Source organism: Danio rerio, chromosome 13 (genome assembly GCF_052040795.2).
Source record: "Danio rerio strain M-AB ecotype USA chromosome 13, GRCz13ab, whole genome shotgun sequence".
NCBI classification, from domain to species: domain Eukaryota; kingdom Metazoa; phylum Chordata; class Actinopteri; order Cypriniformes; family Danionidae; genus Danio; species Danio rerio.
The window spans coordinates 13,366,284-13,386,367 of NC_141033.1; the positions used below are offsets into that span (position 1 = coordinate 13,366,284).

The 20,084-nt window shown below is 36.2% G+C and overlaps 1 protein-coding gene and 1 long non-coding RNA gene across 25 annotated transcripts in view; both read right to left on the reverse strand.

The window, feature by feature from the left end:
• LOC147834145 (uncharacterized) overlaps positions 1 to 20,084 on the reverse strand; it is a 762,525-nt gene that overhangs the window by 147,302 nt on the left and 595,139 nt on the right. The gene's annotated exons all lie outside the window — the stretch shown is intronic.
• Positions 1 to 20,084, reverse strand: part of fgfr3 (fibroblast growth factor receptor 3) — an 81,331-nt gene that overhangs the window by 35,593 nt on the left and 25,654 nt on the right. For 8 of the 24 annotated variants that reach the window (XR_015505401.1, XR_015505402.1, NM_131606.3 and 5 more), the window contains 3 exons: positions 14,887 to 15,153; positions 9,385 to 9,450; positions 4,496 to 4,668 (listed from right to left, as the gene is read on the reverse strand). Coding sequence is in view for 17 of the 24 variants with exons in the window: in NM_131606.3 (NP_571681.2) it covers positions 4,496 to 4,668; positions 9,385 to 9,450; positions 14,887 to 15,153 (506 nt within the window). In the remaining 7 variants the exon portion in view is untranslated. The remainder of the gene's footprint in view (positions 1 to 4,495; positions 4,669 to 9,384; positions 9,451 to 14,886; positions 15,154 to 20,084) is intronic. The other 16 variants (XR_015505403.1, XR_015505404.1, XM_087278466.1 and 13 more) reach the window with 3 other exon arrangements.

The following is a 20,084-nucleotide window of genomic DNA, read 5'->3' on the forward strand; positions in this document are numbered from 1 at the left end:
ATTCCAGCTTAAAGACACAAACACATATATTCAATGTTGTTTTCACTTAAAGGGACAGTTCACCCAAAAATAAAAGTTCTGTAATAATTTCTTAATTGTACTATAATTGGTTTAAGTTTCTTTCTTCTGTTGAACATAAGAGAAGATGTTTTGAAGAATGTTGGACACTTTTTTCTTATTCAGGTAACCAACAACAGCATATCTTTCATCTAAATCTGATCTATTCTTCTAACAACTTAAAGATGACATGTTTACTGGCAACAAGTGGTAGCAGAGTGAATTAGAAATAAACTGGTTTTCAAACAGGTTTCCTTAACCAATTTTGAGAAATAATGTACATTTAATCTGGTTTTCTAGAAATATACAGAATTGTATACTTTGACTTATTTCGGAGTTTTAATTGTGGTGTAATCTGTATTTATTATCACACCAGTCTATTACCAAGGTCAACTGTCATATAAAACCTGTTGATACGCCATACAACATGCTGGGTACCACACAATGTGTGGAAACAACATAAAGTATTTAAGTTAACTTATCAGTTTTTACAAATTTAAGTGGATTGAACAAAAAACAATTAAGTTGCCCAACCATTAAAAAAAAACTCTAGAGCTGCGTTCGAAATCGCATACTTCCACACAAAATAGTACACTAAAACAGTACGCGAGCCGAGTAGCATGTCTAAATTCATAGAATTTGAAAAAAAGTACGTGCGAATTACCTGGATGACTGACTACTTCTGGCGAGATTCTGAAGTGTGCTTCAGCTTGACGCTACACTATCCCATGATGGACCGCAAGAGAATTCAGAATTCAGTTTATTTTGGTTTAATTTTCACTGCTGAAAGTTCAAACACTGAAGAGCAAATCCATTGATGCACAGCTCCACAAGTCCCAAACCAAGCAAGTCAGTGGCGGCAGTGGCAAGGGACAAAACTTCACCAATTGTCAAAAGTGAAAGAAAAAAAAATTCTTGAGAGAAACCAGGCCCAGTAAAAAAAAAAAAAAACCTTACAAAGATTTTCCATCAGGTTCTAGATGGTCTTGGAAAATTTCCTGCTTACCTGAAGCCACCAACAAAATGCTACTGTCACTTTCAGAGTGGATTTAATTAATGTCCAATAATAATACATGAGAAACATGAACATTCAGGTCGAATAGAACATGGCTAAATTACACACTTGCCCTTTAAACATTTGTAAACCTAAATGAATGACACATCGCACCCAAGCACTAAATAAAGACATATACCGCTGTAGCGAACAGACAAAAGACACATTTGTCAGTGGATTAAATATTCAGCATTTCATTACTGAAGCATGTAGAATTTCAAGCACTGGTGGTCCCACAGAGAACCGCGACTGAAATTGAGTCATCTCTCTGAGGACGAAGCAGTCTTTCTTCACTCGCTTGTCAATTGAGCTGTTGAATATGTTGCGAGCCACTTGCATACACACTCCCCAATGCAACATTTTCACAAAACATCAGTGTGTATGTGTGCGTGAGGTGTGACTAACCCACAGTGCCACAGATTAGCATTCTAACAAAGCGACTTCGGCTGCCATATGTGAGCACGACAAAGGCCACGCCTCCCCCCTGTCAATCAAGGTATCTAAATCGCCACGGCAACACCCCCTTAGAACATCCCCCTTCTGATGACTCAATAGAGAGTTGACCTCTGACCTTAGAACCCTGCCAGAAAGTGTCTGAGGTGTGTGTGTTTGGGTTCATGTGTGTGTGGCCGTTTGAAGGGGAAAGCTGTGGGAAAGTCAACTGTCTAAACAAAGCCTTGGGTACTTTCAAACTATGAGAGTACAGAACGTGACTCATTTACTTGCATTTAAAACTCATTCTGCAATCTTACCGCATTTAGTCGGCAATTAACGCGCCCTGACTGTCGGCCAGAGAGGTAGTCAAACTTACAGCCAGATCCAGTGCCAACGGAAACATAACCGTCACATTACTGTTCCCCTTGCAGTGCAGAAAAGAGCTTTAAGATTGACGACGTTTATCTCAGAGAACTCTTTGCATTTAATTCTGCATGACGCTCCGTGCTTTAACACATTGTTGAGTGCCTTATCAAGCCATCAGGCCTGTCATATCGAAACTTAAAGAGGGGGGCACATACTTACGCATAATATAAATATGAGAGGCTTGACTTTTAGCCTTGGTCTTAATAGAGACAGAAGACATTTAGCTGAGCTGTCAAGCTCCTGTGTATGTGTGTGTTAAATACAGCTATTATGAAGCTGTCAGATATTTCTATGCCAACAGTGACTGCGCTGATGCAGAGGGCAGGTCTGGTATAAAGGATGACCCTGGGTCAGTCGGGACCCCTGGTGTGCATATACGTGTGTGTGTTTGTAAGGGCACGCTGGTCACACTGTGGTCATGGAGAGGTGGAGAGGTCAATGTTTTGTTTCTAAATGTCTCTCTTATGAGGGGGGGCACTCTTAGCATATAGATCAATGCGAAGCAAGGGTGTTTAAGTGTCTGAATGCATAAATGTGCGCATTGAAGTCACTTAGAAGGCCCCTGAACACTTGCAAGTGCTTTTTCAATACATTCTTTATGTCCGTAGGCTCAAATAAAATAAAAAAAATAGGAGAATATTAAATGAATGTGAACTGCACGACTCAAAGTTGGTGAGAAATACCCATTTTGACCCAGTTGCCAGTTCAAAGCATATGTATTTTTTAATTATTCTGTAACTTTCTGAGCTAAATAAATTAGTTAAACTCCCTAAAACTAGCTGGTTTTATTAAAAGCCAGGGAGTTTGCATGGAGAAATGTTGTCGTTGACTATGGCAATCCCGTTGAATATTTTTTAAAGCTATACTATATTGCTCTATATGTCTGGATATCTAAAATTGGGTGAGAAAGAGTGGCCTGTCGTGCAGGAGAGTGAGTGAAGCCAGAATCGGTTTCAATTTCAGGACTATTGGCATTTCATGTGAGGTGCCGTCTATGGATTCAGCCTTGGTAATATTTAGCAGAATAGAAATGCCAAACTGCCTGGAGAAACACAGTTTGTTCGCCAAATCTGTGGAAACATGCAGTGTTTGCGATACACTTCAATTTAACTGACGGATAATGTGCCGAGAGCAGACATTGGCCGCAGAATGTTAAAAATTCTGGTTGAAAAGAAGCAATTGAGTTCTTTTAAAATTAGGCGTTGGTCTCTTTTGAAATCGTATATTTGTTACTTAGCACATAATTTCGGATTGCAATGGAAACTCAAATGTCTTGATGTCTTGTAAATACTGTTAAGGTTTTCATTAAGCGTCTGCATGTATCTCAGCGCTATGTAAAAGAAACTACGGAAATATTAAAAGATCTAATTTTGATTTTGTTTACGAAGGCTGTAGTATTTAATGGGTTGCTTAAAAACGTACAATTCTGTCATAATGTAGCTCCAAACCGGTATGATTTTCTTTCTTTTTTTTAACAAATTAAGCTAATTGAATATTAATAATAAAATAAAATAAAATTAAGTTGGTCACACTAAAAAATAAAAAATAAAAATAAGAAATAAAAATAAAATTAAATAATTAAGCTGAAGGAAAATTAATGATTAAATTAAATTAAATTAAATTAAATTAAATTAAATTAAATTAAATTAAATTAAATTAAATTAAATTAAATTAAATTAAATTAAATTAAATTGCAAACACAGTGGTTGTGGTTAGCACTGTCACAAGCAAGAAGGCCGCTGGTTCAACCTTGGTCAGTTGGCATTTCTATGCTATAGGTGAATTGAATTAACTAAAATGGCCGTAGTGTATGTATGTGAATGAGTGTGTATGGATGTTTCCCAGTACTGGGTTGCAGCTAGAAGAGCATCCACTGTGTAAAACATATGCTAGATAAGTTGGTGATTCATTCCGCTGTGGTGACCCCTGATGGATAAAGGGACTAAGACGAAGGAAAATGAATGATAAAATAAAATAATATAAAATAAAATGTATTTATTTAAATTAAATTAATGTTCCACACATGTAAGAAAATCATATAGGTTTAGACATTACAGATAAAATGAAGCTAAAAGAATTTTAATTTTTGAGTGAAACTTCATTTAAATTGTTTGTGTGTCTGGGGTGGGGGAGATCATAAGGCACTAAAGAGATTAAAAAATGCTAATACTTAAAATAATAAAATGCTAATAAATTAAAATAATCTTAACAATCAGTGGATGACCTCCAATACACATCATCACAAACAACACACGCACGCAAGCAAGCATATCAACACATCAATAACAAGACCACACAGCAACTTTGCGTTCCTCTGCTCTTTCAGAAGAACAGCAACAGGTGGACGTTTTCTCTAGAGACAACAAGCAAATAAAATCCAGAGAGCCAGAGACAGAGAGCGCTTGGAGGAGCAGATGTTGGGGATCTGTGCAAATGATTACTAATTGCAGACTCTTATTATCTGTAATCCTCAACACACAATCACATGTTTGCGCATGCACATTGATAGTCTTATTGGCTTACCTTAATGCCGCCCATTCTCTGCTCTCCCTTGAATTCCTTGCCATTTTTCAGCCAATGGATACTGGGCGTTGGGTTGCCAGCAGCAGGACAGCGGAACTTGACTGTATTGGCAGCAGGAACAGCCAATAGTTTCTTCTCCATCCGGTCCGAACGGGTCCAGTATGGAGCTTCTGCTGAGATAAAAACATAAACATGAAAGTAAAATCATAAAGTAGAAACCAAGCATGATGTAACCCAGGGGTCACCAAACTTGTTCCTGGAGCGTCGGTGTCCTACAGATTTTATCTCTAACACTAATCAAACACACCTGAACAAGCTAATCAAGGTCTTACAAGGTATACTTGAAACATTCAGGCAGGTGTGTTGAGGCAAGTTGGAGCTAAACCCTGCAGGGACACCGGCCCTCCAGGACTGAGATTGGTAACCCCTGATGTAACTCATTAATTCATAGGCACCAATATACTTCTATGTACGTTAATGTATATTAACATGAAGTTCAGTTTTTTTAAAGGGATGTGGAATGGGTGGGGGGGTGTTACTTCTCCGGGAGTCTTCTGTGGGTGAATGTTTATGGAAAGATTTTTCTAGCTTTCTGCAGCAGCGTCAGACTGGCTGCCTAATTCCCAGACTGAATTCAAATTTGTTTGGAAAAGCAAACACACTTGCATACACTCTTACGTGAGTGTGAGGCACATTTATGCTCTGGCAGACAGATTCCCGTTGTTAAATCCTTTGCAGCGCCATGAACGCACAATGCAGGTTCCTAATAATAACCTATTATAACAACTGAACAATTTTCCTTTATTTAATGTTCCCACAAATTCTCTTCATGATTTGATCCATCATGTGGTCAGGCCTGTGTTTTTACGCTTCTTAACGTCAATATCAGAGCATAAATACACCCTTCAGCTAAAATGATAGTCATTTTTGGACTTAAGAAGTGTGTGTGTGTCTTTAAGAGACTGAGTAAACATGCTTTCATCCCGCCTCAAACAATTAACTCCAGATCAGATCAGCCCACAAAACTTGGCGATTAAACCCACAGACGCCACATTTGACTCCAGACGTACATGCAAGCTCACAAACCCACATTTGTAAGTGTGCGCGCACACACATACGCTCACAATAAACCCATTAAGTAGACTGAATATGGCTTTAGCTGGTGTTATTTTGCTTGTGGTATCAGATGAATGTGAAGGGGTGATTGGCAGGCTGGCATTTCCTTTGGCATGCCAGTTTTCAATGCATTCTCAGATGGTCAGTGGCACCATAAAGGCACTGTAAGGATACCTGCCAACATTTGTCAGCAATTTTCCGGGAGAGCGAGGATGGGGGACGAGACAAAGTGGGGGTTATAAAGATGAGGCTTGTGGTGTTAGTAACTGAATCAAGAACCTGGTTCCGAGCAGCAGCAGCGATTGTATACTAAACCAAACTTGGTATGGGAAGTGGAAGACGTTGGGTGTTTGAGACTGTACCAAAAAGATGAGGACAAGGGGGAGGGGGTGGAATTACGGGAGTTTTCCGTAAGAAATAACAAAATGGGAGGGTGGCGGGTGTAAAATATAGGAGACTCCCGAAAAAAAAAAACCAAGAGTGTTGGCAGATATGATCTGGACCCTAAATGTGACCCTGGACCACAAAACTTATTCTTACACAATAGCCCAAAAAAATTGAATATTAAGTTAAAATCATATCCAATATTTTTTACATATTCATACATTGTAGACAACTTTAATAGAGATTTCTTTTATATTATGTTCTTTTAAAGCCTCAAATTATAGATTTCCAAAAAAATTATCTCAGCCTAAGCATGTTTATTCATATTCAATGTGATGTATAACTCTAATAAAAAAAATACATTTATTACTGGTTTTGAGATCCAGGGTCACATATGTGCATTTGTGTGTGTGGTTGGATATTTTATTTAGTTGAATACAGACAATTTGAGCTTTGAAGTGGGAACCGCGAATCTACAGTGACCCAACTTCTTTTTTTCCATTCACTTTTATTCTACAGCCAAAAAAAGCCATCAAAGTGCAGCGCAACTCCACACAGCTGATATTACGCACAGCTTGCTTCAGTCAGCCAAACGGAGAGCAGCAACCAGCACTGCATCATTAAGATATTACAGAATGATGTCATCAGATGTCACATGACCTCAGCTCTTCTCAAATGTTCCAGACCTCACAGCTCTAGATCTCTCTCCCTCTCTCTCTTTCTTAATTAGAGTTGGATTACTGGTCATTAAACTCTAAAGGGGTTTTGGTTTTTGCTTAATCCCTTGTTTCATGGCCTCCCCTCAACCCTGAGACCCTCCCCCAACCCTGATCCCACCACAACAGACAGATGTGATGGCTTTCGCTTCCCTCGCTCTTTCTTTGTGAAAAATCTCAAATGAGATCTCTTTCGAACCTCAGCGGATTCTCCTACAGAGCAATGAGATCAAATAAGGATCAAATGGAGAAAGTTTCAGATTCTCTCATTTGCTGTTCTTTTCTCTCCTTTGTAACAAGAATCTTAGTTTCAGAAGAGATTATCTATTAGTATTTTAATGTCAAGTTTTCCTAATTAAATCTGTCTAATTTTGTAATACATGCCTCGCTAAACTAACTTCACGTATTTAATTTAAATTCTTCTCGTTTAGCATTTAGTAACATACACTACTGGTCTAAAGTTTTGGTTCGTTTTTTTTCTTTTTTCTTTTCTTTTTTAAAAAATATTCTGCTCATCAAGGTGGCATTTACTAAATGTAAAAAAAGGTTAAATAGTTAAATATTTATTCAGATAAATAACTGCTTTCTTATTGTATGCAGTTTCAAATATAATTATTACTCCAGTCATTATTGCTTTTATTACTACTACCATTAACAACAACAACAACAACAACAACAACAACAACAATAATAATAATTCATTCATTCATTTTCTTTCGGCTTAGTCATTTTATTATCCGGGGTCACCACAGCCACAGCGCCACAACTTATCCAGCCCATGTTTTACGCAGCGGATACCCTTCTAGCTGCAACCCATCTCTGGGAAATAATAAAAATAAAAATAATAATAATAGTAATAATAATAATAATAATAATAATAATAATAATAATACTTATTATTATTATTATTATTATTATTATTATTATTATTATTATTATTATTATTATTATTATTATTATTACAACAACAATAACAATAAAATATAAATAATAATAATAATAATAATAATAATAATAATAATAATACTGCAATAACGTTTCACAATTTTACAATTTGTACTGTATTTTTAATTGAATAAATGCAGCCTTGGTGAGCAGGAGAAGTTTATTTTAAAACATTTTAAAATCCTACTGACCCCAAACTTTGTTTTTATTTTGTTTTTATGAATTATCATTTGAATTCTTACTTACAGCAGTCTCTTATGGGCTAAAGTTATACTTATTTATTAACTTTTATTAGTTTAGTATTATTTAAACTTTTCAAATACAACGTTTCAGAAGCCCTCACACATCTTGTCTTGACATCCTTCAAGGGGGATCAAGCTTAAATTTAGGGCATTGAACCCTCCTTCAAACCCCCTATAATTCACACCCAAGTGCTACAGTAACTGACAAAAGTCTTGTGCCAATCCAAGATTTAGGAACAACAAATAATAACTTGACTTCTAGTTGATCATTTGGTATCAGAAGTGGCGTATATGAAAGGCAAAAGCCTCCAGATTAAACTTATTTTACCAAAATAAAATACCATATGGGGAAAAAAGTTTTTTTTCTATGAAAGTAAAATCCAGGGCAAAAACTTTGTCTTGTTTAATCATTGCCATCATTAATAAAAAAAAAAACCTGGTGTATACATTAATTCTTATAAATATAGAAAGAAAATAAGATAGACCTACGATGAATACAAAATAATGCACAAAACATGAAAATCTTGCATAAATCTAATGGTTGTAGCACAACTAACACCATAATTCTCATGAGCTTGGACGACTGCATCCATACATCTCTGCAATGCCTCAAATAACCTATTAATAATGTCATCTGGAATGCCAAAGAAAGTGATCTTGCAGGACTCCCAGAGTTCATCAAGATTCTTTGGATTCATCTTCAATGCCTGTCTGGTGACTGGGCTGGCCAATCCTTGAGCACCTTGACCTTCTTTGCTTTCAGGAACTTTGATGTGGAGGCTGGAGTATGAGAAGGAGTGCTATCGTGCTAATAAATTTGCCCTTTCCTGTGGTTTGTAATGTAATGGGCAGCACAAATGTCTTGACTCCTCAGGCTGTTGATATTGCCATCCACTCTGCAGATATTTTGCATGCACCAATACTGAATGTAACCCCAAACCATGATTTTCCTTCACCAAGCTTGACTGATTTCTTTGATTTCTGCAGCATTAGTGATTCATCTGAAAAATTTACCTTCTGCCCCTTTTCCAAATGATCAATTAAAAGTTAAGTTATGATTTGCTGCTCTTGTCACAACTGTTCTGATTTATAGACACAACCAGTGATTCTAGTGATTCAAAATCTCTTTAAACAAAACATAAAACATAATTCGGCTCACCGAATCGAGGACTTACCAACTCTAAGACACTGTGAAATAAAATCTTCCTCTTGTTACACGCATAATTGAACATATTCTGTGTTTTTTCGTCACATTCCACTTAACACTGTTAGATTTTAAATCATTTCTCTTCTTCCCCCTTCATCTCTCACAAGAGAATTTGCGTTTTAGCATCAAGTGGGGGGAAAAGCAGCTGATGAAATGAGATGCAACCGATCCCCAGCCATGAAAGACAGCAATCTCATGCATTTATTATACAACAGAGAGTTCACCAAAACTCGATCAAAAACTCAGTAATGAAATGAGAAATAAGAGAGCGAAACACACCATTTCCATTACCTGCCTCGTCCTCATCTTCATCATAGTCCTCATCATCACCAGAGGACAGCGAATCTGAGAAATGAAGAAAGAGAGAGATGCTTTTAGTCTGCAGCACAGTGGCCTTTCTGTATGAACAATGAAACCATTCATATGAACTGCAGAATGAGGAAAATAAACTGATAACAAATCAAAACCAATTACTACACACACGCACACACATGCGCACACACATGCGCACACACATGCGCACACACACACACACACACACACACACACACACACACACACACACACACACACATACAGACACAGCACTTAATGGATGGCAGATGTTAACAGAGATTCAGTGAGATTTCTGACAACAGCTGTATTTTTACACACATGTCTTGAAATACACACATATAAACACACACTCCCGTATCCTGCTTCTAAATGAACTCATTCAGAGGGAGAAAAAAAAGGCTCTGTGACCCTGAAAAGAAGATTATTCTGTCTTCGGCTCCTCCTCTGTGAACATTTACACAGGTAAAAGTGTACCGCACACACTCCTAAAATACCAGCGGAGCGTGAAAGCCAACACTAGGCCTATTTAGTGCTAAAGATATGCAGTTACTGGAACACTGAAGCTTTCTGTGTGAGTTTGTGTGTGTGTGTGTTCTGGCTTTTATGGTGTTGGTTGTACTACAACCATTAGATTTATGCTACATTTTCACGTGTTGTGGGTTAATTTGTCTTCATCGGTTACACTGGAGGTCTATCTTATTTTCTTTCTTTCTTTATTGTTGAGTTATGAAGGTGTGTGGTGTTGTTCTGTGGCATTGTTATTTTTGTAATAAATGAATGAACCTGAATTTTTGATGGCAATGATAAAACAAGACAAAATTTTAGCCCTGGATTTTACTTTCATTGAAAGAAAAAAACTTTTAATTTTCCCCCAAATGTTACTTTTGCAACATGGGATCGCTGGACAATGAAAATGAGAATCCACAAGCGGTTTATTGAGGACAGAATGGTGAGGCAGGCAACAGTTAAACAGGTGCAAACAAAATCATGAGGGTAATCTAAAAGCATAGTCAGAAAAAGGCGAATGGTCAGTACAGACAGCAAAACATTAACGTTAACAAGACCAGGAAAACGATTCGTATTGCTACAGTTTAACAAAACTCAGCAATGTGAGTGTGTGGGAGGTGAATAAAAAAAGTCCAGCTGTGTGTGTGTAATCAGGGAGAATCAGGAACCGGTGTCTGTGAAGTGCATGATGGTATGTGTAGTCCAATTCAGTGACAGATGTGTGGCTCTCCAGCAATCTGCAAGGATTAGATTGTTGTTGACCGTGACAATTTTGACAATGTTCAAATCAAAACATGGAAAATCAATAAGTATTGAGTATTGGAGTAAAGTTTAAGCTGGTATTATTAATGATACTATGAATAATTTTTTTGTGTAATCAGTTTGGAGTAATAAATATGCCGGCAATATTAATAAATGATACTATGAGGATTTTTTATGTGTAATACACTTAGAGTAATACATATGCTGGCAATATAATGATACTATGAGGAAAATATTGTGTAATAAGTTTGGAGTAAAATAAAAGCTGGCAATATTAATGATACAATGATTTTTTTTGTGTGATAAGTTTGGAGTAATAAATATGCTGGCAATATTAATGATACCACTAAAAATAAAAAATAAAACTACTACTACTACTATTACTAATATATGTTTGAGTTTAATGAGAATAAAATATCTGGCTATTGATCACAGACTTTTAATACCATTATAGCTAAAAAGTATTATTTAAAAAATGTGAAACAAAAATTTGAAAAGTCAGCTCATGAACCAGAACAAAACTGTAAAAAAAAAAAAAAAAGTTAATTAGAAACAGAAATGAACTAATACAACCCACAAAAGCGCTTCAAATGACTAAGCAAACAAAAATAAATAAACCAAAAATATAAAAATCTCATTCAAATGATTGAGAAGCACTATTATGCATTAGAAATTATTACTATTTTTCAGTATTTTATTATTGTTATCACAAATAAACAACACTTTTATAATCATTACATTGAAAAATAAATTCTACTATACATTAGCAATACATTTTATATAATTTTGTAACCAAGTTTATTGGTGTAAACGGCAAATTTAACGGTTTATCCATAAGAAATAGGCCTGCAAGGGATCAATTTGAGGTGCTGATAAAAAATAAAGTTATTGAAGAAGTGAAAAAATTCAAATATCTTGGCATAACTCTAGACATGAATTTAAAATTTGATAGTCATGTTAAAAATATGTGTAAGAAGGTGAAGCCAAGTCTAAACAGTTTTTTTTTATTAATTTTTTTTTGCATATCAAACTGCAGAATTAAACATGCACTCAGTGATATTCTCTCACCTGTCATATTGCATTATATCATGGTCACTAGCCTCTTGAACCACACTGAAGTCTATTGATTCAATGTATAAACAAGCAATTAAAAATATGGACTTAACGGCTATGTGATGGCATCATTGTGATGTTTTATGTAAACATAACCTTTTGAGTTTCTATAGTTTTATTAAATTTAATTATCCTAAATTTAATTATCTAAAATTTTTAATTGTTTAAATAATTATAATGCTGTTTTCTAATCTAATCTAATCTAATCTAATCTAATCTAATCTAATCTAATTAGTAGGCATTAAACCTCACACAGAGTCACACAAGCAACTGCTAATGGTGTCTTATTCCAAAGTGTAAAACCTCTTTTGGTTAATCTGTTTTCTCTGTTAAGGGAACCTAATTGTGGAATGATTTACCTGTTAGCCTAAAATTAGAAAGTAATATAACTGTTTTAGTAGTGTACTTAAAAAGTGGTAAAAAAAAAACCCAAAAACAGCAGTGTTTGCACAAATAGTTAAGTATTAGTTTGTTTGATCACGTCACTTTTGCTTTTGCCTTACAGCAATTTTATGTAAAGAATTATAATGTCGTGTGTATGTATCTATTATATTTCATAAGTCTGCTAAAACACTTAAACAAATGCATTTGATTGTCCAGTGTAATTATTATATCTATGTTAAGTAAATATATAAATAAAAAAATATATTTATGTATACACACGTGACATGTTACATGTATTTTTTCACTTTATTTATTAAGCTTAAATCCTATTCACTTTTATTAAGTTAAAAAAGAGCAGCTTCAACATTCTTTGAAATTTCTTCTTTTATGTTCCACAGTGGAAAAAAGTAAAACTCATTAATGCTATTCCTCTGCACACACTTTGCCTGTAAATCTGTGTTGCATGTTTCTGTCTGTCAATGTGTCTGGTAGCTGTGTGTTGTGTTAAAGTGTGCAGAACAGGATATTGCTGTCTTGTGGACGTTTTATCGGCTTGTGATAATTGATACAGGTTGTGCCCGTTTCGCTAAGTTTTTTTTCCGGTCTTTCTCCAGACGCTGGCGAGAAGGAGAACCGATTGGCCTAACGCCAAACACATGTCGGTAAAGTAAAACTCTCTCCTGCTTTTTCCATCTGCTTTAAATGATGAGGCGATTCCACATAATTACATTCTAATTATTTGTCAATGAGCAGCTCAGCTTGTGTCCTTGAGTTTACACAACCAAAGATCACTCTGCACCCGTACCGTTTCAAAACACTCACACACACACACACACACACACACACACACACACACACACACACACACACACACACACACACACACACACACACACACAGACACACACACACACGCACACACACACACTAACTTTCCATAGGTCTAATAGTTTTAATACTCTACACACGGTAAATTGCATCTCCTAAACACAACCTTTAGAGAAAACATCCTGCATATTTACATTTTAATATACTTAATCCGGAATGATTTATAAGCTATTTTCCTCAAGGGAAAAAAAGGTCATAATGTAAGGAATACTAGATACACACACCATACCTGTACAGTCCACAAAAATAAATCTTTAAAATAACGATGTACATTCTGCTATGCAATTATGTAGTTAATGATGTTTTTTGTTACAGTATAAACATGTTCAGAACAGCATATCATTATACCACTACTGCTACATCTGCTGTATTTTTAGTGTAAGATATGTGAAAAAATATAGAATATAAACCTATATATATATATATATATATATATATATATATATATATATATATATATATACAACCTAACCCAGATCTATTAGCCCCTTTGTTTATTTTTTTCTTGCAAACATGCAAACTCCACACAGAAACGCCAACTGACCCAGCCGAGGCTCGAACCAGCGACCTTCTTGCTGTGAGGCAACAGCACTACCTACTGTGTTACCGCGTCACCATTTTACAATTAATATATTTAAATTATAATACTTTACTGTAGGAGTAGTATTGCTCTGAATACAACAGATGACATATAAAGATTACATGTCAAGAGTACTATTAATTATTTATTAACACAATACGAGTGATTTGACAGATCAACAAACTGATGTTTCAATCACAACTAATGAAAATCTGACACACAGACGAACAACAACTCTGTCTATTCCAGAATCTTTCACACTAATTTAAATTCCGACTACTGGCTAATTCTGAAAACGTACTGGTATATACATTTCTGAAGAGAGCCACAAATGTCCCAGGAGGTACGTTTTTGCATTTTTTTTTTTCGCGAATCTGCCAGAGGTTGTCGATTGACTGACTGACAGACCAACTAGCCCAATGTCCTTCTTCCCTAAACCCAACCGACAGTGTTTTAAAAAGCACTGATTGATTAGCGCCCACTCACTTCCCTAAACCCAACCGCAGTGTTTTCAAAAGCAATCCAGAAAAAGGAAAAACCCTTGCGGCAGCCAGATTTTCACCACGTTTTCAGATTTTACCACATACCACACTTGTAATTTACTTGTTTATTTATTTATTTTTTTTTTGCCATTCTGTAACCTTTCTTTACCGGACTTGAACCCTGTTGTAACAGTTAACTCCTCTCTGTGACTTAAATCCTCCGACATAAGTGGTGAGCCGCTGGACAAAGTGGTAACAGCAGAAAAGCCGTCCAAACGAAGATAAGAAGTCAGCTGGTAAGCTCAAAAGGGAGTTATACCGCCCTGTGGCGTCCATTTTAAAGATGAAATGCAGCCATACATTCCTCTGGCTACAAAATTTGCGATCTCCAGAAATGTATATAGAGCAACGTTTTCAGAATGAGCCTATGTTGAATCTCTAATAACCAGAATCTACCATTTCTCCCTCTATTTCCCCAAGGAGGCGCTATTTTGTGTATTTTGTACTAGAATATTAAAAATCACCTAGACTGTTAACATTCCACCTTGCTCTGCTTGTACGATAAACGTCAAGTCAGCCAGGAGGTGTGTGTCTCAAGATCTGTTTGCCTGTTGGGAACGAGTCTGACTGGCGAGTTTCCAATTAATGCTTTGCATGCCTGAGCTTGTGCACTGAAGTCTACAGTAGAAAAGGAAGAACAGCACTTAAATGACATTAAGAAGCACTGACCGATGACTTTGACGGTGTAGTTGCTCAGAAGCATGCTCTTGTGGGCATGTCTGCAGGAGTAAACACCCGAGTCTTCATAGGAGACATTGATGATGCGGAGGGCTTTCTGGCCCACTCGTGTACGGTTGCTTGAAGAAACGGCGTCTCCGTCTTTTTGCCATACAATGGGAAGGAGGAAGTCTTGCGGCGTGCAGGACAGAACTACTGTATCCCCGACTCCCGCCACATAGTCCTCCAGAAACACCTCCACCTCACTCGATACCCAGTCTAACAGAGACAAGACAGACAGAGATGAGTTAATGGAGGATCTTCAACCTGCAGTCAATCGAAGTTTTATAATAACATGTATATTTGCATCATGCTGTTCTGATTTTATTAACTGATTTAAAGTGTTACTTCACCCAAACATTTAAATGCTGTTATTAATTACTGTTAATTCCCTAAGACCTGTGTTCATCTTCAAAGCACAATTTAACATGTTTTAAATGAAATCTGAGAGCTCCCTCTTCCTCCATATACAGAAATGGTCCTAAGACGTCCAGAAAAGGAACTAGAAACTTTTGTCAAAACATTTTTATGTGGCTTCAGGTGTTCAACTGCATTCATATGTAGCTTCATTAACACTTTTGTGCAACAAAAAATGGTCAAAATTAACTTTGCAACCTGCAAACATTGTATATATTAAACGTGCACCCTGACTTTCCATGAAAGATCCAGTATATGTAAACAAAGTCTTTTTGTTTACAGGTTTTTTGTTGCACAAAAGTGTTCTTGGAACTTCAAATGATTACAGTTGAACTACTGAAGTCACATGGACGGTTTTGACAGTGTTTTGAACATTTTAAACGTATTGCTGTCAATGGAGGATAAGAGAGCTCTTATGTTTCATATAAAATATCTTAATTTGTGTATAGAAAACAAACCAAGGTCCCAGGGGATTGGAAAGACATGAGGGTAAGCAATTAATAACAGAATGTCCCTTTTTGGCTAACCAAAACCCTTTAAATGTGTGCTGAGGGCACAGTACTCATTAGGATTAGGATTAGGATTAGTTTTTAAACTTAAATGGTTTGTTACAATCGGTTTCCTCAAATGTTTTGAGTTACCTTAACATTTTTGGTTTTACAGTGCAGCAGATGCCCTTCCAGCTGCAAAAAATGTCAAATGTAATAATATTGCATAATATGTAATAATATTAACATAATAGATGGAATTTGGTTGGCAGTTCATTACACTGTGGCGACCCTAGATTGATAAGGGACTAAACCAAAGTGAAAATGAATGATTTAATGTATTTTATTGACGTCTACCCCTACCCTAACCCTAAACCCAACTTTCACAGTAATTTAAAATAGATCTTGATCTGGCGTGTTCTTTATTAGTATAACTGATTAACCATGATAAATATTTATATTATTTGTTAAATTTCCCATTAAATCTATTTTATTAATGTCTACCCCTATTCCAACCCTAAACCCATTGTTACAGTAATGTAAAAATAGATCTGGATCTGGGTCTTCTCTGTTAGTATTGCTGATTAACCATGGGTAACCATATCAGCTGATAACCACTGATAACGCCCATTTAATCGAGTGATAACATTCGAAGCAGCTGCTCAAACAATCACGATCTGTCATTTAACCAGAAGATTGAGGTAAAAAAGAAACATAATAGAGAAAATGTTTTAAATGTAGGTGGATTGAACATACTGTAAAACAAATATGTTGTCCCAAAATACTTAAAAATTGTGTTGTTTCCAAATATCAATATTTTGAATATTGTTCGTGGGACAACATTTCTCTTAGCCAATCAGTGTCTGTCTCTTTAGCAGAAGATGAAGGTAAAAAAAAAAAAAAACTTAAACAAGTATTTATATACATTTAGATAACTAATAGAATCACTTTCTAATTACAAAACAGTATGTTCACTTGGAAAATTCTAGAAAATCAATCATGCTTATTAGTTTGGATAAGTGCTCTATATGTTTCTGTAAAAAATAAAAGGATCAAATCATATCCTTGGCATTCGCTAACACCTTGATCTAGCAAAACAGCACCATTAATTAAGATACATGGATCCAAATTTCAACTGGATTATATTGAAAGATCTAAAATGAATAATATATAATACTGTAACACCATTCTCTCTCTCTGGGATCATTCTAACATCACACGAACGCACACAAGGAAAAACAAACAAATATGTTTATTACCCACCCCGGCGAACGCCATGGAGACCCCGCTGAGAAACAGAAACACAACATGCTCAAATAAATATTCCACCTGACGTTATTTTCCCCTTCACCTCCGTAAGACCCGGCTTTCTTTCTGTAGCATCTCTATCACTCTTTCATTCTCTCTTTTCAAAGTGACATTCATCTCTGCGAACAGCGGTGACAGACTTACAAAGGATTGATATATTTGATAGATGTTGCGCTGATGTGTGTGTATGAGGTCAGGAGTGTGTTGGCAGACGACTGGCAGACAAGACTAAGCTCGAGCGGAATACAGAATGGTGGTGTATGAATTATAGATCGCCCGCTACATGTGAAGGCATACACGCGCTGGTAAGAGCAAAGTCCAAAAAACACCACTGTTTCTGAGGGAGTCTGAAGGCCACGTGAAGAGTTAATATCTCTTTGATCACTTCTCATATCGCTTCTCATGTGTTTCACTCTTGACGCCGTCACCGTCCCCCCTTTTTCTACCTTTCATCTTGTCTTTCACTCAACTTTACCCCCCCCCCCCCCCCCCCTCAACTCCACCACTCAAATCCATAGTGCTGACATCAGACGGAGACTCCTTCAGTGAATAAATGCTGCTCTGTGTGTGTCTGAGTTTATTCAACAGTATATCCTGCGAAAGAGAGGGAGTGTGTGAGATGTGTATGAGTGTTTGTGTAACGTATGCTGGGCCCAGTGAAGGACACTAATGTGCGTGGGGGAAGGGTTTATAAATAAATATCGTAAATGGCTACTAGTGTTTCCATATTTCCCAGGAGGTGTGTGGAGAATAGAGGCAGTGTGAGCGCTGAGGATTTACAGGGCTGATATGGAAACCTTGTGAGGTCTACAGATTTAGGCTTTTATTAGGGGTGTAGCGGTTCACTTAAGTTGGTTTGGTTCAATATTACACAGTAGTTGTTATAATTTGGTACATTTTCGATACAGTAAAATAAAGAAATCTCTTTATATTTTTTTAGTTTTCTTTTTTAAAACCAAGATCATAAAGAATGCGATTTTCTGTGTCTTATTAGCACCACACAAAACAAAATCAGCTGCTTTATGTACTTATGTACACTGTAAAAAATGCTGGGTTCCACACAATTTATTCATGCTGTCCAAACACAATAATTTAATTGATTTTATAAATTTAGGTGGATTAAACATAAAACAAATAAGTTTTTTCCAAAAATACTTAAGAATTGGGTTGTTTCCCAATATCATTAATGTGACTATTGTACGATATTTCTCTCAGCCAATCCCTGTCTGTCATTTCAGCAATAGATCGTGGTGATAAAAATGAAAGTTTTATTTATATACATTTAGATCAGTGGTTGCCAACCCCCAGGCTGTGGACCATTGCCGGTCCACAGATCAATTGGTACCGGGCCACAGAAAAAATCATTAAGTCTTACTAAATAAACTAACTTTTATTTTGAAAAATGATTGTATTCTCTCGGTTACATCTGTCACTTGAGTGCCATAATTTAACCCACAAACTATCAAATTGAGTAAAGTCACAGTCACATTGAATTTTCGCCCCACAGACTTCCATTCATATGCAGGCGAATGTGACAGAAAGCTTGTGTGACAAGTTTCGCAGTTTGCTGCATTGCAAAGTTCAAGATTGGTGAGCTCTGATCTGTGCAATCGCATCACTTTACTGCATGAGACCTATCGAAGTTCAAAACATGATCTCTCTGTACAGAAATTTAAAATAAGGACAAATCACTAACTTTTTGCAATGTCTAATCATCCTATTTTATCCCACCCTTTTTCGAAGCTTTATACGACAGATTTTTGCATGCTCAAACTCTAGTGTGACCGTGGCATAACAAACAGACGTCTTTGGAAAGTTTCTTTGCGAAGGGAAAAGGGCCTAGTGAAGGACCCTCGAACTGGCAAGGAATGGATCCGCAACCTATTTGTCAACAAATCAGGTGAATTCAGTATGTCTTTTCAAGAAAAAGATCAACGGCTGGAGGTCACAAATGACAGCGGCTGTTCACATATCACGTCTTTTCCATTCAAAAGTTCGTTATTTCCAATCAATTGTGCTCATATTGGGAGCGACTTGCGAGGCACATCCAGTTGAAAGCATCTTAAGAATAATGTGCCTGCACGTCATTCTTGTCAAGTGACATGAACCAACTGATCAGCTTCATATTTTGTATGGAATACACATATCGGTAAACTAGACAAACATTGCAGTGCTTTTTAATTTTCTCCATAAGCAAAACTTGTATCATAGTAGCAGCAACGTTTTGTCAGCTTGTCATCCTTTGAGAAAACAGTTAATTGTTGCCCGGCAATCCACGTACAACCACCAACCCTCTCCACTCCGGGCCATAGAAAAAATTTCAAGCATTGACCGGTCTGCAGTGATAAATGGTTGGGGACCACTAATTTAGATAATAAATAGAATGACTTTCCAGTTTATGTTCCTTGGCATTCTTTGAAACCATGATCTAGCATACTTAAAAACTGCATAGTTTCAGCAAATTTTTTAAATAACTAGTATGAACAAGCAGCAAAGTATTTTTATTGTAATATTGTAGCTGTTTAACAAAAAAAAAAAAAAAAGAGAGAAATTAATAATATTAAAAAAAAGAAGAAATTTCTCAAATCTTTTGCAATGTAGAAAACCACTGGCATTTTCTTGAGTGAAATTGAGCAGTTTTATGAGAAAATCTACAATATCTTGGATTGAAAAAGTATTTGAAAATATATATTTTCAGATTTGTCCGATTTAGCTAACTTTGGTTGGTCAGTTAAATAAATTCACCACCAATCTAGAAAGCAGCTTGATTGGAAAGAATTCCCATGAGCTGTGCTTTAATGCCAATTAACATTCATTACAATAATAACAATATGCCTATATTTCTAAAACCTGTTCTGATTAATAAAACAATAACAGCGTTCAGACCACATTGATACCAATAATTATTTAGAGAACTTATATCATTGGGCTCACCTT